Source organism: Gracilinanus agilis, chromosome 2 (assembly GCF_016433145.1).
Source record: "Gracilinanus agilis isolate LMUSP501 chromosome 2, AgileGrace, whole genome shotgun sequence".
Lineage (NCBI taxonomy): Eukaryota > Metazoa > Chordata > Mammalia > Didelphimorphia > Didelphidae > Gracilinanus > Gracilinanus agilis.
The window spans coordinates 284,198,953-284,215,947 of NC_058131.1; the positions used below are offsets into that span (position 1 = coordinate 284,198,953).

The 16,995-nt window shown below is 42.9% G+C and overlaps 2 protein-coding genes across 3 annotated transcripts in view; one reads left to right on the forward strand and one right to left on the reverse strand.

Annotated features, from left to right (window-relative positions):
- DYNC2I2 (dynein 2 intermediate chain 2) overlaps positions 1–3,119 on the forward strand; it is a 53,960-nt gene extending 50,841 nt beyond the window's left edge. The window contains exons 7-9 of the mRNA XM_044664027.1: positions 555–787; positions 2,022–2,179; positions 2,553–3,119. Of these exons, the coding sequence (XP_044519962.1) occupies positions 555–787; positions 2,022–2,179; positions 2,553–2,791 (630 nt within the window). The 3' untranslated portion in view covers positions 2,792–3,119. The remainder of the gene's footprint in view (positions 1–554; positions 788–2,021; positions 2,180–2,552) is intronic.
- Positions 3,120–3,357: 238 nt separating this feature from the next.
- Positions 3,358–16,995, reverse strand: part of SPTAN1 (spectrin alpha, non-erythrocytic 1) — a 61,705-nt gene continuing 48,067 nt past the window's right edge. The window contains exons 40-58 of one of the 2 annotated variants that reach the window (XM_044664025.1): positions 16,409–16,513; positions 15,883–16,091; positions 15,060–15,180; positions 14,600–14,721; positions 14,000–14,132; positions 13,234–13,332; positions 12,613–12,772; positions 11,777–11,853; positions 11,482–11,691; positions 10,817–11,113; positions 9,777–9,889; positions 9,023–9,040; positions 7,750–7,812; positions 6,059–6,113; positions 5,552–5,748; positions 4,751–4,804; positions 4,495–4,641; positions 4,223–4,370; positions 3,358–3,540 (exon numbers count right to left, since the gene is read on the reverse strand). In XM_044664025.1, the coding sequence (XP_044519960.1) occupies positions 3,415–3,540; positions 4,223–4,370; positions 4,495–4,641; positions 4,751–4,804; positions 5,552–5,748; positions 6,059–6,113; positions 7,750–7,812; positions 9,023–9,040; positions 9,777–9,889; positions 10,817–11,113; positions 11,482–11,691; positions 11,777–11,853; positions 12,613–12,772; positions 13,234–13,332; positions 14,000–14,132; positions 14,600–14,721; positions 15,060–15,180; positions 15,883–16,091; positions 16,409–16,513 (2,454 nt within the window). In that variant the 3' untranslated portion in view covers positions 3,358–3,414. The remainder of the gene's footprint in view (positions 3,541–4,222; positions 4,371–4,494; positions 4,642–4,750; positions 4,805–5,551; positions 5,749–6,058; positions 6,114–7,749; positions 7,813–9,022; positions 9,041–9,776; positions 9,890–10,816; positions 11,114–11,481; positions 11,692–11,776; positions 11,854–12,612; positions 12,773–13,233; positions 13,333–13,999; positions 14,133–14,599; positions 14,722–15,059; positions 15,181–15,882; positions 16,092–16,408; positions 16,514–16,995) is intronic. The other variant, XM_044664026.1, reaches the window with a different exon arrangement.

Below are 16,995 nucleotides of genomic sequence, written 5' to 3' on the forward strand. Positions count from 1 at the left end.
GGGACCAAGAACATCCTTGGCCATCGAGTGTAAGCTTCCTCTCTTCCCATGAAAGACCCAATCAGAACGAGGGTGACTGTGTCCCTCTCCAACTTGCCTTTGCCTTCCTGAGGCCAGCAGAGGCCTAAGCACTAAGGTGTTGGCAAGTCTAATACGGGAAACATCTGCACTGGTACTTGGGAAATGGTAGGCGATACCGGGAGGAACAGGAGGCTGGAGGCTGAAGAAAGAGGTTCCCGTCTGGGTCTGAGCTAGAGTAGGGCTGAGCTGGCTGGTGACTCCTTGGAAATAGGAAGGATTCTGAGTATCAAGGAAGGATGGCTTCCAGTCATGTCCAGAACGTCATGGTCTAGTAGAGGGAACAGAGGAAGCTTGGGTTTTAGGCCCTGGTATCGCTCTCTGTGTAACCTTGGCCAGGTCACCTCAAAGGGGTTGGCCCCGAGGCTCTCTGGTGTCCCTCTGGCTTTGTGATGATGTGGAATTCCACACGGGGAGATGGGTAGTGCTCGTTGCTGCTGCTTAGGGCTGACCCTCTTGTTGATGTCTTCCTTTAGCCCACCCGGGGTGAGACAGAGGTAGGGGTCACAGCCCTGGCCTTCTCCAGCTTTGACTCCAGCTTGTTTATCCTGGGCACCGAAGGTGGCTTCCCACTCAAATGTTCAACGGCAGTGGAAGTGGCAGCCCTTACCCGAATGCCCAGCTCGCTGCCACTCCGAGCACCTGCCCAATTCACCTTCTCCCCTCATGGTGGCCCCATCTACTCTGTGAGCTGCTCACCCTTCCACAGGTAAGGTCTAGGTGAGTCAGGTGAGTGTGCAGCTTCTCTCTTTGGTCCTCAAGACAGTCACTATTTAGAGCAAATGTCCTTAAACCTGAGGTCCAAGAACTTGCCTTTTAAAATATTTTGTTAACTTCAACATAATTGACTTTCTTTATAATCCCATGTATTTTATGCATTTAAAAACATTCAGAGAAGGGGTTCATAGGCTTCCCCAGATTGCCAAAAGAAGGACCAAGGACTCAAAAAAGGTTATGAATCCTTGTTTAAAGGGCCCTTTGCAAATCATTCCTTTTTTGCTATTGGTAGATGAATTCCATCTACTTTCTCCTCTTAAGGTTCTTGAACGAATCAGACTTCTGGTCTCTACCCTTCTACTCCATTCTGCATTCTGACCAGCAGAATCTTTTTAAAGGTTAAAAGTATGCAGTGTGTAGTGCAAAGAGCCCTGGGCTTGGAGTTCAGAGATCTGGGTGAGAATCTGATTCAGAGACACACTTGCTGTGGGACCTTGGGCCAGTCACTTCTTAAGTTTCTTCATCTGTAAAATGAGGAAGATGGACTCTATCTTAAAACATCCCGAGTAGATGTGATTCTGTGACCACTTAAATCTTGGTTGCATCTGTTGTTCTATTATATGAACCCAAAGCCTACTTGGTATCTCTTGAGCATGCTTTTGCTCCCGTCCTTTTTTCCCCTTTATTCACATGCTCCCCACTGCCTATCCATATCACTGTGGCTTTTTGTGGTTTGGACATTCTTCAGTTTCATTCAATGCTTCATTACACCATTTGAGGTTTTCTTGGCAAAGATACTGGAGTGGTTGGCTATTTCCCTCTCCAGCTCATTTTATAGATGAGGAAACTGAGGCAAACAGGGTTAAATGACTTGTCCAGAATCATACAGCTAGGAAATGTCTGAGGCCAGATTTGAATCCAGGAAGATTCCAGGCCCAGTACTCTAATCCATTGAGCCACTTAAAACTGCCTCCTGAATTCCCATAGTACTCGTTTTGGGTTCTACTTAGTGGCATTTACACCTAACTAATAAAACACATACTTATTGTTATTTATCTTTCCAAATTATCTTGGGATCCTTCGTACATTAGGAAACACTAGCAGATAAAGCAGGGGGATGGGGGAAAAGTATACTAGTCCATAGCATTTTTGCTTCCTTTAAGGACAGTCCAGGCTGTTGACATAGGCCCCATTGGGCAGACTGACTGGCTCCCTGCTCTTCTTAGGAACTTGTTTCTGAGTGCTGGGACAGATGGCCACATCCACCTCTATTCCATGCTGCAGGCCCAGCCCTTGACCTCTCTCCAGCTCTCCCACAAATACCTGTTTAGTGTACGCTGGTCTCCTGTCCGTCCTTTGGTCTTTGCTGCTGCCTCTGGGGAAGGTAAGAAGGCTTTCCTTCATTTTAGGAAGCCTGATTGAGTCAGGAGATACTCCCAGTCCTCTTTTAAATCAGCCAGGGTTAGAGAGGGAAGGTCCCGTCTAGACAATTTAGTTCTCATTTCTTGATTGGAATATGGGGTGACATTGTCAAAGCTATAGTCATTTTAATAGATTGTCACTCAGGGTCTGGGTTTAAAGGTAGACTCCAATGATAGGGTGGCAAAGAGGAAAAATCTCCTTACCTTTTTAATCAAGTCTCACCTTTAAAGTATTTATCATCAAGCTCCTGGTATGAGCACTCATACTGTACTATTCCTTAAAGTGATATAGTTCCTGTCTTTAGGGTTTATTTTCTTTTTCTTTTTTTCTTAAAGGAGACATACAGTTGTTTGATCTCAGAAAGAGCTCCCAGAAGCCTACGGTTTCTATCAAACAAACCCCAGATGAAAGCCCTGTCTACTGTCTGGAATTCAATCTTCAACAAACCCAACTCCTGGCTGCAGGGGATGCCAAAGGTGTTGTAAAGATATGGCAGCTAAGTACAGAGTTCACAGAACAAGCACCCCGGGAAACGGAAGATTTGGACCAATTGGCAACCGAGGTGGCTAGTTGAAGCTTTCTGAACTTTCCTTTTCCAAGGTGGTGACAGGCAGAAATGAGCAATATAGGGTACTGAAGGTGCTTTTACCCCATGGCACAAAGAATGTTGTTATTCAAGGCTTGAAGAGTTCTTCTATGAGCAAACACTTGAGTATTAAGTCTGTTACTCAGTTGATAACATAAAGATTTAGGCATTTGCTAATATAAAGAGAAAAAAAGCTTTTTTTTTTTTTGTGGGGGTTGAGTCAAGTCATTTATTTATCTTTTTTTTGCATACAGAAAATTGGGAGGAAACAGGAATGAAGTGAAGCCAGCTTTATAGGATGTTTCCCCTTCAGGTCTAGTGGGGGAGAGCTGGTTTAAGGACATAAGAGGAGACAGGGTGAAATTCCATAATTATTTTAAACATAAATCTCCTGACAGTGATCCAGCCATTTCAACTGGACTCATAACATTTTATTGAAGCACCATTTTCTCTAAGTAATATTCCCAAGCTAAGCAGTTTTAAAGGTTACATTTGGAAGTAACACTGTCTGAATTTTTTTTTTTTTAAGAGCACAAAGATGGACAGACATGCAGTGAGGCAGCAAGACGAGCAGTGTTTGGCTGTGACTAACACTAGGCAGGGGCTGTGAATCAATTCACAAAGAGAGAACGGGTAAATTCTACATAGTCAAAAGCAGAGGCGAGTTCACGGCCCTTGCCATCAACATAGGGCTTCATGTGTGAGATGCAGTAATCGGCTTGTTCCCTGGTCAGATTCTGAAAGGGGAAAAGTAGAGAGATTAGGGATCAGCCAAGAGGATCCAAGGAAGCTGAACTTCTGTCTTTAACCAAAACCAGCTTTAAGTTCTAGAGGGCAAAATCTCTTGGGAGGTTGAGAAGCCCTCAATCACTTGTTCCTCCTTACACAGAAGGATGAGAGAACACAAAGGAAAGAATCTAGAACCAACAGTAGGCCAGCTGACCCTCTCTGTGGACTCTGTGCCCTCCTTATTTGGGTAGCGACGGTAATCCCTGCCCAGGGTTTTTACTATCTCAGCGTGAAAATCGTGACCTCAGGAGACCTGGCTTCTAGTCTGGTTCTACTCCAACTGGCTTTGTGGGTAAATCACAAAGGCCCAAGAAACTGTCAGTCATATTCCAAATATTCCGTAATACCTCAAGGGAGACATTACAACTACTATACACATAAGGTCAGACTAGTACAGTCTATTTCTTGACCTGATGAGGTCTGCAGCTTACGTGAAGACAGATTCTGACTTGTTGGGAAGAATAAATATATAAACAACATGGAGCAGGCTGGGCCTTGTGAGGTTCCCACTGGTGATCCTCTAATTCTCTACTCCAGTCTATTTGTAGGACTCGTTATAAACCCCAGTGACTGGGATAAGAATGCCTGACAAGTCACTTGGTGGCTCAGTACCATGCATTTCATGCATACCTGGTACAATTCTTCCTTGGTCACGTAGGGTTTTCCTTCAGAACTGAGGGCCCGGAAAGCGCTCTCAATCTCCTCGCTGGATTTGACATTTTCAGTCTCTCGGCTGATCATAAAAGCCATGTATTCTTGCAGTGATACGTGGCCATCCCTAGGATGGAAAGCAAGGGAAACGAGTTAAATGAAAGAACATTCATCCTAGAAATTTTTGGCCTGGATATCACCTTGTACAATATTTTTATCATTGCCCACTTTTTTTATGGCTGGCACCGTACCTGTTTGGATCCACGGTGTCGAGGATTGCCTCAAACTCAGGGTCTGGTTCTCCTTCTTCCACCATAGGCAGGTCATAACCGAGAGAGCGCAAGCAAGATTTAAACTCTTGGTGATTGAGTCGACCAGACTTATCCTTGTCAAAATGTCTGGAATGCAGAGAACCAGGGAATTAGATTAAGAGCTGGCACAATTGTGTTGGGAAGCCCAAAACGATAAAGCGTTTAGAAATCTCTGGGGAATTGTGGCTGTACTCACTTAAACATCATGCTGAACTCCTTCAGGGCCTCTTCAGTCACACCAGTTGTATTCCTGTCAACAAAAGCAAAGTTTTTGTAACTTTGTAACCTGGGCACTCGCAGAGGTTAAGGGCCAGCACTTGTTCTTTTGCCAATGAAAACAGGGTCCTTCTGTCCCCTGCTCTCCTTAAAAAAACAAGAAAACCAAACCAACACACCTTATTTTCTATCTTGGTAATAACTCTAAGACATAAGGGCAAGGGCTAGGCAAATGCTCAGTGACACAACTAGAAGTTTATGAGGCCAAATTTGAACCCAGAATTTCCTGACTCCAGGCATGGCCCTCTATCCACTGAGCCCTGTGGCTGCCTCTCTTCCCTTTTAAACACCTGAATCCCTAGAGAATCTGAATACCAGATGAATGGCTACTTGTTAAATGGTGGTGGTTCCTTCTTATGTTATGTAAATATGATTCACAGAATCACGAGGCATGAAGAGACCTTGGGAAGTCATCTAGTATATTGTCCTCTCTCAGTAGGCCTGTACCTGAAAGATAGCTGTTTCATCATTAAGGACACACATACTTCTCCTTCATCTCCAATGAAGAATTAAAAACTTTTGTAAGGAGTTTGAACTCAATTAAAAAAAGAAGAAAAAGGTGGTGGTTCTATTTTCACTAATCTTCCTTTCTACCAAGATCATCACCCTACTTTTATCTAAAATGTCTAAGGCTCACCTGGGTTTTCAAGAGAACTAATGGGGAAGGAATTTCTCATCTCACCATAAAGTACCCCAATTACATCTGGGATAGATGTGGTACCTGGCCTGGATCTGCTGCTCCAGGTTGTGCTGCATTCGCATCCCAAGTTGGTCCAACTGATCCCACTGCTGGGCCAGCCCCACAGTGCTATGCTCAGTGTATTTGTTGTCCAGAATAAGTGCCTCCTCCATGGCTGCCCCCAGGTCCTCAATCTTCTTTAGCTGACTCCTCATGGCCCGGATCTCCTGGTGTTTACGCTGTGGGCAGGGAGAGAAAATGAAAAGATAGAGGGAAAGGAATTGGTGGTGAGGTTAACTATTCCCATATCCTTTTTTTTTTTCTTTCTTTCCTTTTCTTTTGGGATAAGAGGGCTACTACATAGAAGGTTTTGTTTTTTTTTAAACTAGGAAAAGAAGCCTAGGGAAGGCACGAGGAATTGAGAGTCCCCTGGTTCTTTCACTCCGGGCAGGACCCCTCAAGCAGCCTTTAGGGGTTAAATGCCATGTGCCAAACTAGAGGAGGTGCCTGCTTATATCACAGGAAGCAGAGGGAGCCAGGGTGCCTTACTTTAGTGGCTTCAAGCTGGGATTCCAGGGTCCCAGATTCTTCCACCATACAGGACCTAAACAAAGAAACACGATAAACATTTTGGGAAAGAACAACAGGTTGTGAACTTGAAATTAATCCCATCCTCTTAGGAATGAAATAACATCTTTTGCATTTCATTTAAGTCCCTTTCTTCATGGAGCACAAAACACATCTTTCATTAGCTAACATCTCTTCATAGCTGCCCCATGAGGTAGCTAAGGCAAGTATCTCCATTTTATAGATAAGGAAACTGAGGCTCTCCCCAGGTGTTAGGCAATTTGTTCAAAGATCAGTGGACTGAGACAGGATTAGAACCGAGGCTCCTTAGTCTAGTACTTCAGTCATTTAATGTGCTTTTGCCATACCTGCCTCAAATCCATACCCCACCAACATCTCATTCTCCTATGTTTCCCCAGTCCCATTGTTTTAAACGGAGATGGCTCAGTTTAGGCAGTCATTTTTGTGACCTTGGTAACTTAGGAGTTAATCTCAAGCCTCATGACTCCCATGGAAAAAATTGAGAGATATTTTGTGCTCAATCCAAGGTGCTCACCTTTCTCCCCACCTTGTAAGATTAGAAACAGAACAACCGTGCTCTACATACTAAGAACAGTAGGAAACTCGAGAGAAGGATGACATGTATGGCCAAGATGTAGAGTCCCAAACCTCTAGCCAAAATGTTTCCTTAAGGTTTGGTTACCAAGGGCTCCTTTTTGGGTACTTTTCTGCAATCTGTTCATTGTGGGAGGGGGAAGTACAGTGCCAACACCAATGCACATGGGTATGGGCAATCCTGAAAACAAGGTTGCTATCTGAGCAACTTCATTAGTGAGTTGAGTGATTTTTTCAGCTTAGAATTGCTAAGATGGTTGGCATTAGTTATTTTTAAAGTTTTTGTAGAGTCCTAATGTTTTGGCCCAATCAGGAAAACAACACTGGCTGGTCTCCTGGGTTCCTGTTCCAGATTCTGCATAAGGTTCTGATATTGATGGACAGAGACTTCATGGTTTGTTTCTTAACTGCTCCAAGTTCTTAATGTGTCAGTGTGAGGTTTCACACAGTAGGCAACCAGGAAGCAAAAAACAACCTATGTTTCCTATATGTTACAAGGTAACACCTGTGTTCTTGACTGAGGAAATTGAAGTTTCCATGCCATCTTCTACCTCTTCCCTTGGAATCTGCCTTTCCCGATCTCCTGGGGACAGGGGGCACAGAACCAGCCACTGGGTTGGAGTACATGATTTGAGTTGGGACTAGAACCATGATTTCATGGGGACAGAGAATTTCTTGTAAAGAAACCCTTTCTATGCTAGAGGTGGGACTTGAACTCAAGTTTTCCTGACTCCAAGAATGGCTCTCTCCCCATTCATCATGATACTTTGCCATCCCTTAAAATCAAGAATCAAAATTTCTCTAGCAATGAAAATATATACAGATTTCTCCTCTAATAGCAGGTTAGATTTAGTTATGCCTTATTCCCAGGGGAAAAGCACACACCCAGGACCTGGGGTGGGAGTGGGGGTATGGGTGCAGTGGAAAGGGCATTGTTCCCTCCTTCCCAAGCGGCCAAAGGGCAGTGAGTTAGTGAGAAAAGCAGAGCCGCCTAGGAAGTCAAGAGTGCATCGGTAAAACCACAGTGAGGTAAGAAGAGAAAATAAGAGGAGAAAAACCTTCCAGACAGATCATCCCCAACTTCATACTGATAGACACGAATGACCCGACGATATGCTATGCTATTCAAAGAAAAGAAACCAAATGAATACACACCAAAGAAGGAAGAAGGGAAAGAGGCAAGAGCACACAGACGCAAACACACTATGAGGTCCGAGCTGGCAATGCACAGAGAACAGTAACATCAAAGCTAAGGCAGGTGTCCAGTGGTGAACTAGAACCTCTACCCATGAGGGACCACAAGCAAGTTAAAAAACTCGAGAGGATTAGAGTGGAAAGGGAAAGGACTGTTTGGGACCCTCAAGGAAAATGAGCATTTTACTTCACCTAGACATTACTGGTGGATAGAGACCTTGTACAAGGGATTTGAGGGTATGAGTCTGGGAAGGAGAGCCAGGTGGTCAGTTGTCCCAGAGGTCTCAAGTTAGGTTCTTTGCTAATGACTTCTCTCACTAACCCTTTCATCCTTACTCTAACTTGGTCCCCCCCCTAGCTTGTGTCCATAAAACCAGCACGGTTCCCATTGGCCAATTCTTTAAACAAAGAAGTGGCAGTCCTGAGCTTTGTCCTAACTTAATGGATCCAGAGGCTACAAGGATGGGTGTTCCTATCTTGCATGGGAAGAACTACAGCAGATTTTATATTCTTTGATCAACGATCCACTCAAGAAGAAAAGTTAATACTGTACTCAAAATTTAGTTTTCAAAAATATCTTGTTTCCCAGGGAAGAACAGGATCCTCACAAGGCCCTTTAAGTTTTCTTGATGGTTTAAAGAAGAGCATACTTTTCTTGGATGACAACTATTTGCCTGCTGAGCATATGAGGAGAACAGATACAGCTGGTATGTTACACATCAATGGAGAAGCAAGAGTTAAAAACTCGGGCTCTAACTGATGTCTTGTCCTCTTATTATCATGCTATTTCTGCCATAGGAGACTGTCTGGTTGAAAAAAACAAAACAAAAAAGAGAAATGGCTCTCCTCCCCAGGCCTTGGGTCCTAAAGGGAACAGGCATACTTTTTACAAAGCATCTGAATGTCCAGGCTGGGCATCAGGGTCAGGGGGCACTCCCTTTTGGGGAGGGATGGTGCCTGGCATGTCATAAGGGTGGTACAATCCACCCCTGGACAGGCAGGTCCATCATAGAAACATCCATAAGCCAAGCCACTGGGAAAAGGGGGGTGGGATTGGGGGAGGGGAAGGGACAAACAAGCACACAATACACCAATGCCACTATACAAGCCTGGGGAAAATAAAAAGGTGATATTAACCCATCGAGGAGATATGTTCTGTGGAGACGTGGATCCAAGAAGCAGGCAATGTCATCAGGAGGAGCAACCATTAAGAGGGGAGAAAAAGGAAGAGAAAAAAGACATTATTAGTATAATGTCTATGCATTGCACACTTCCACTAGTCCATCAACAAGCAGGCACTTAATAACTGCTATCCACAAGGCACGATGAAAGGAAACCTTTCTGTTCCTAATTCCTGGATTTTGGAAAATAGTATGAAAATTTTTTGGCTTCTTTAACCAATCTCTTCTCTACTTGAAGAAACAGATTTGTCTAAACTTCCCTTTCTGCTCCTTTCACAAGCACCTACTATGTGTCAGATACTATGTCAAGGCAACAAAATTATAAAAACAACAAGTCTCTGTCATGCGAGTGCTGCAGCAGAAAAGGTAATCATTTTGGCTGGAGAGGGGGGAAGAGATGTAATGGGAATGTGTCAGGCTTTAAATGCCAAATGAGAATTTCTATTTTATCCTGGAGGTAACAGGAAGCCATGAAAACATTTTTGGTGGGCAAGTTTCAGTGAGAATTCTTAAGTGTTCTTCTCTAATCAGAGTTGGAGTTTTTAAAGGACAGGAGGTGCTACATTAGATATAAACTCTAGAAAGAATCTATAGTACAATGATTTCAAAACAAGACTTGCCCTAAGGGCTGCTAACATAAAGGTAATGCCTTAATGCCCCTGAAGACTAATGACATCCCCTTTGTGCTGGATTAACAAGGAGCTGGATACCTGGTCTCCTGGATCCACTGGTGGAAGGCATTGGCGTGCTGGGCAAACTCTTGTCGTAACTTGTCATTCTCCTCTTGCCTTCGCTGTTCTTTCTGCAGCTCCAGCTCCCGCTCCTAAAAGCCAGAGGGAGACAGACAGAGCAATCAGGGGATAGCAACAAGGAGGCAAAGGGGCTCTTTGAGGTTATGTTACATAAGGAGTGGTTGACAGAACTAGAGATGTTTAACTTGGAGATGAGAAGACTTTAAAGAGGACATAAAAGTTCTGGGTATCTGACATGCTGCTACATGGGAGAAGCATCAGTCTTGGTTTTTGTTTGGTCCCAGAGGACAGAAAGAAAGCTCAATGGGTGGAAGCTACACAGAGGAGGCAGACTTCTTAATTTTTAATTATCAAAGAAGGGAACAAATGATCAAAGGGAACAATTGTCAAAGAAGCCCTGGGCTCTAGGAAGGCTGATTTTATCACCTGTTGAGGACACTGTGGAGGAGTCCTTAACCTGCAATCTGTGAACTTGGATTTTTAAAAGAATATAGTTTAGGGGGCAGCTGGGTAGCTCAGTGGAGTGAGAGTCAGGCCTAGAGACAGGAGGTCCTAGGTTCAAACCCGGCCTCAGCCACTTCCCAGCTGTGTGACCCTGGGCAAGTCACTTGACCCCCATTGCCCACCCTTACCAATCTTCCACCTATGAGACAATACACTGAAGTACAAAGGTAAAAAAAAAAAAAAAAGAATATAGTTTGATAATTTATTTCATTATGTTAGCAATTTTATGCAATTTAAAAACATTCTAAGAAATGGGGGGAGGGTGTTTGTAGGCTTCAGACTGCCAGAAGGTTAAGGAATCTCTGGCTGTGTAGATGGAGTTCTTCAAGTTGGGGGTGAGGGGTCTCACTAGCAGTTTGTTAGAAGTCTTTTCTTTCTCTTGAGACTTGATATATTGGCAGGAAAGGTTAGTTTGGAATGGAGAATCACTGAACCAGGAACATGAGACTTAAAGTTCTGTTTCCAAAAATAGAGGGATAGTAGAGAAGACTTACTTTGATGATTTTTTGTAGGTTCCTCCAGGTTTCTTCCAGGGCCTCCATGGTGAACCAAGTATAGGGATTGGAGGCCACCCGGAAGCTCTTGATTTGTCTGTCTAGTTCAGCCAGCTGATTAAAATCTGCCTGGGCAGAGCTAAGTGAGGAGCGGAAGGCATCATGGGCTTCTCGCAAAGCTTTGATTTCCTCCAGTGAATTGCATCGAACAGGGTCTGTTAGGTCCTCCTCAGCATTCTCAAACCAGCTGTTGAAGGCTGAAGCCTTCTTGGCAAAGGTCAAGAAAAGATCTTCCACCTGAGAGCAGAGGATTTATAATGGTTTAAGATAGTAACAAACTTAAATCCAGAGGGCATCAGAAACACCTGCTAATTTCTGGCCATCCTCACATTTTAATATTTGTTCTCTCTGATCCTCTTTGTTTTCACTTCTGTCGATCAGCATCTCTATCAACCTTTGGAACTACAAAGTCCTTTGCATTTTTTTAAGGAAACTTCCTAAATAATCTACATATGCCCATACGATGTGCCATACAGAGCTACATGCCACCTTTGGTTTGCTGATATTACTGTAACAAATAAAAACCTGGTTCACACATTACAGAAAATTGGGTAACTGTCCAGTTTGGCCTCTACCTCAGAGAGTAGACTCATTCTGTTCTTTACCTTTCGGAAATGTTCCTGGGCTTCTAAAAGCTTCTTCTTGCGGGTAGCTGAGTTGGCTAGTAACTGGTTCCAGCGTTTCATGAGAGAGGCATGGCGGGCCTCAATGGCCTTGGACTGAACATGCTTGGCAGCCAGCAGCTGATCTTTAAGGGCTGTGATATTTGCAATCCCTTCTTGCTGGAAGGCCTGAAGCCCTGCATCAAAGGTTTCCTGTGGTGAAAAAGGGGTTAGGATGCTGAGAGACATAAGAGTAAGCAGCTCACCTAACCTGCTATGGAAAGTAGGGGCCACTGACCTGTTTGGTGAGAAGAGTCTGAACAGAAGAGAGGTCTCTACCATAGTCATCCGTCTTCAGACTGTTTTCCTTCTCACCTGGAAATTTAAGGTTGGAAAATATGTAGCAACCCCATCGCAAATGAGAAGAGCAAAGCAACATTTTTATTTTTCAACATTTTGAATAAATTCAAATTCTATCAAACTTTTTCTAAACATTCTTAGGACAGCAGTGGGGTCATAGGCCAAGTTGCTTCGCTTACAAGCTTTAGTTTCCTCACCTATAAAACGAAGGAGTTAATAATGATTGGCTCTATACCCCAAATCAAGAAAAAGGAAAAGGACCCCACATGTACAAAAAATAGAGCAGCTCTCTTTGTGAGTGGCAAAGGACTGAAAACTAAGGGGATGCCCATCAGCTGAGGAGTGGCTAAACATACTACTGTATATGAAAGCAATGGAATATTGATATTTTGCTTTAAAGAAATGAAAAAAGTGAAGATTTTGGAGAAATTTGGAAAAGAGTGAAGTGAGTAAAACCAGAAGTTCATTATAATAACATTGCAAAGAGAAAAAATTTAAAAGACAAAAGAACTCTGGTCAATGCAATGACAAATCACAATTCCAGTAGACTGATGAGAAAGCATGTTATGTATATACTGTCTCCTGAGAGATGATGGGTCTCATCAGAATGAGATATATATGTTTTTGGATATGGAGGAAGGGTATCCAAATTGCTGGTTAGTTAAAAAAAATAAAGGGTTTGTTAAACTAATGACATTCTAGGACTTCCATTTTATTCCTTATCTAGGAAGAAAATTTAATTGACTGTGGCTAGCATCTCACTGGATTACTCACCAATCCAAGATTCCACCACATCAGCCTTCCAATTGAACTGAAGGAAAGCTGAGTTCTCATCTAGCTTGGCCTTCCTCTGAGCTGCAGCTTTTTCTAGGTCAGATACCTTCCCATTCAGGCCCTTCATTTTAGCAGAGATATTCTCCTCATGGTGATTGTTCTATGGAATAAAAAAAAACCAAATGCACTGGTTGACATCACACCTCTTGGTCTCAATCTCAGAAATTCTACCTCAAATCTGGTCCTGTACTCTTACTCAGAAAGGCAACAGTGCCTAGAAGAATGGCCGTTTAGGGACTAATAATAATACAAGAGGATAATTAGCTAAGACATCAAAACAAGAGATATGCTTGCATCTTCTTTTGTATTTACTTAACAAAGACTAGTAAATATTTCCTGGGTTACTAAAAATAGGAAAGAAAAAAAAAATCAACATGGCATTAGATAAATGTTTTCTTTTAAGGGAGACAGAAAAGGAGTCACTCTATGTGGACTTTTTACTTGGAAAAAAAAAAATCACTGCAAGGCAAGTTCCCAGGGTCAATCAAAAAGCAGCCTATCTATTTAACCAGAGGAAAATTAGGAGGTGGGAGACAGAAATTTTCTTTGATCTAAGTTTACCTTCTTAATGAGGTCCTGTCCATTGGTACAAACATCATTCACTCGGTCTTTGTGGACAGTGAAGTCTGTCTCAAATGCTTCATGTTTCTTCAGCAAGCCCTGTGGGGGAGAGACAATATCTCTGGCTAGGACTCAGAGCCAGGTCAATACTATGATTCACAGTTTGCTGGCTCCTTCTGTCATGCAAAAGACATTAAGAAATAAAGCACAGTTTTAAACTAAATATAAGTTTAGCAATAACAAAGCCAAATTAAGTAATTCCAAAACAAGGTAATTATTCTTATTTTAATACTTTTTTATGGGAAACAACTCTTTTCATTTGTTCTTCTTTGACAGAGTCAACATAAAACTTGGGAAAGGAAGTTCATCAAGTTTAATTTGGACCAAATAATAATGCTGAATAAGTGGTTCAAAGATTAGAAAGTCCATTTCACAATGGCAGTTTAGGGAATTCAAATTCCAATTCAGTTTCTCATAGGATGCTATTACCATGTTTGGGGTACATCCCTAATCTTCAAGAATCAATATCATGCTCTCTCAATAAAATGTCCTTTTGTGCCTTCATAAGACAATGTTGGGTGGACAGATCTTAGGTCTAACTTAACCAAGCATTTTATTTCCATGGGAAGGATGAAATGTGGTATCCAGTGAGGTATAATCAGCAACGGGAAAATTAGATCACGTAAGTTATTCTGACAAAAAAAGAAATTATTTTTAAAATAGTAGCTATTACAAAAATGGTGATCTTTCTAGTAGTCTCATTTACCTGTATAGCAGCAAGAGTATCTCCATAATCCTCACTAGCTACCAAGGTCATTTTTTCATTGATCCAAGCTTCCTCCTCCTCCACATTGGCAACAAATTGCTGATACTCCAAGGACTCTTCCAAACGTTGGCCCCTGTTAAAGGGTGAAAAGCAGCCATTCTAAGTTAAGCTCTGGTGTCTCTCTTCCTGAATATAAAGGAGAAGCTAGAAATGGGCATACAAAAAGGATGGTGAGGTAATTCTGGAGGTAATTGTCATCATAGCCAGAACAGAAGTCCTGTAACTCTAAGGTAGATCCAGATACCATTTAACTTCCTTTTCTTCCCTTGTGGTCAGGGAAGAACATGTAGACAAGTTGGCTTAATGCACATCCTCCCTTGGATCCAAAGGCAGGCTCCAGAGCTGGGTGGGTAATGGACAGTGTATATGCTAAAGGGAATAGGGTCCAGGAATGGGCTGAGAGACCAAAGTCTATTCCAGTTCAGTCTGACCTCAGGGCACAACAGACAGTTAGCATTTGATACTGTACAAAAAGAGTGAGAAACCAAGTCCTCATTTGGTTCATGAAACTCAGAGGAGCAGGCTCAGGGTTTCACTCACCGAGCAGCTGCCAACTGCTTCAGCTCTTTCCAATGCTCTACAAACTGGGCCAAGCGCTGCTGGATCTCCTCTTTGCCAATTGTGTTGTCATCGGACAATTTCTTTCCAGTATCCAGGACAGCCTGAGAGGCACAAAATAATCACATTAGCTCCGCTCTCCCACCATCTAGTCCTTTCTCTTGGCTGTATACTTCCTTTATAACCCGATCAGATTGGCCTCCTTCCTCTTTGAGTCTTTTGATTCTTAAAGTGTTTTATTAGGCAACTGAGATGCCCATCTATGCTGAGCAAGCCAATTACTGTCCTGAATGTCATCCATCCCACTCCTCTCTTTTTAGTGTGTCCCAAGAATCAAACAAGGTTACCCCTCTACTTTGTATAACTCAGGACACTACTGTTCTGGCTCTGTCTGATCAAGAGTTCACCAGTCTCTCCCACCAAACTCTTACAATTCATTTACCTGGATGGCAGGTTCATGTGCAGCTAATTCGGCTTCTAGGCGTTTATGCTTTTTCCTCAGGTTCTGTACACCTGTTAAATCCCGGCCATAGTCCTCTGAACTCACCAGGAGCTTCTTCTCCCTGTACAAGAGAAGGCAAAAGAAAAAGTTAAATATCTAGGTTTTTTATTACTGTTAGATTGATGAATCATGAAGTTATAGTCTAGTTTGAAAGATGGCTTTCAGTGGAAGCAAGGCCCAAAATGTTCTTCAATCCTAACACTACAAATATCTTCAAAAATCCAACCCTCTCCTTGATCCTTCTTTGAAAGTTTTCTTGGTGAAGGAGGATTTGGGTTGCCACAGGAAGGCCCCCTTAACTATTCAATTTGCAGCAGTTTTGCTCCAAAATACCAAAATTCTGATTAAAAACTCTTTAAAGAAAGGAGACCCAAAACTTCTGGCCATACTATCTAGGGAACTCTTGACTGATTTACAAGCCATCTCATTTATCTTCTCTAGAATCATCGAATCTTAGACTATAAAGAGAACTCAGACATTTATTTCAACTTCCTCCTTTTACATGTCAAGAAGCGGAGGCCCAGAGAAACTTTCTCAAGGCCACAGAGCAAGTTAGCTTCAGGAAGCAGAGGACTCTTTCTAATATACAGCTGAAGGTGATCAAGGCCTACAGACTAAAGTGACAAGCCACAGGACACCTAATGATTTAACAGTACCTACACAGCTGCCTGCCTAAGATAGCACTTCATTCCTCTACAGCCCACTGGTTCTGAGTTCCTGCCCTAGGTGAAAATTTTGATGACCAAGTGTCAGAAGCACATACTTGATCCAGGACTCCTCATCATCCATGTCCCGGAAAAACTGGTGCAGCCGATGTGACTCATTGAGCTTGGCTCGCCTGGCAGCTGCCATGCCCTTGATCCTCTGGAAGCGGCTGTTGATAGTGTCTCGCTTTTCCTTCACCTGAGAAGTGTCGAAGGCGCTACTTGTCATCAGGCTATCTGCTTGGCCATTCAGATCCTTCAGACGATCCTGTGAATACAGGAAAGGTGTAGGAAAGCCAGGTCTCTAGCATTGCAGACGCAAGCAATGAAACCAGGGTCCTATCAGTTAAGCTCCTCACTGGGCTGAGGGCACCAGCATCTCATCACCAGCTTATTTACTAGTTTGCAGAAGCAAGCTTCCAGGATGTTGTACTGGGTGAATGAGTACTCTTGAAGGAGTACACCGCAGACTGGGTGGCATCAGATCACAAAAGTCATTTGGGCCACTGTCACAGAACCCCCTGGCTCGTCTTGTGGGCTCTGAACTGAAAAGGTCTTATCTCTCCTTTCTGGAGGCAACCTTACCTCGTGGGCTGATATATCTGCCTCAAGTAGCTGATGCTTCTTTAGCAGGTTATTCACAGAAGCTAGGTCTTTACCATAATCTTCTGAAGCTAAGAGAGCCTCGACCTGGCAGGGGAAGAACCAAAGAAGATGATGCAATGTCACATAAATCTATACCTTTATGAGAACAAGTCTGAAGTCACCTTTGAATCACCTGAAAGCTTAGTTGTTTTTTTTAAACCCTTTCCTTCTGCCTTAGAATCAATACCATGTATTGGGCTAGGTGTGTGTGTGTATGTGTATGTGTGTTAAGTGACTTGCCCAGGGTCACACAGCTGAGAAGTGTCTGAGGCCGGATTTGAACCTAGGACCGCCTATCTCCAGGCCTGACTCTCAATCCACTGAGCTACCCAGCTGCCCCCTGGTAAGCTTAGTTTTTGCACAAACTATTTAATTTTAGGTTTTGCACCATCCAGCACATTTTTAAGTTGCCCTGGTCACCTATCTTGGACATAAATGGGAAGTAGAGACAATCTTAATTATTAGTATAAAAAATTCAAACTACAGTAAAAACTCTAGCGCAAGTTTTAAAATCAAATAAATTATTT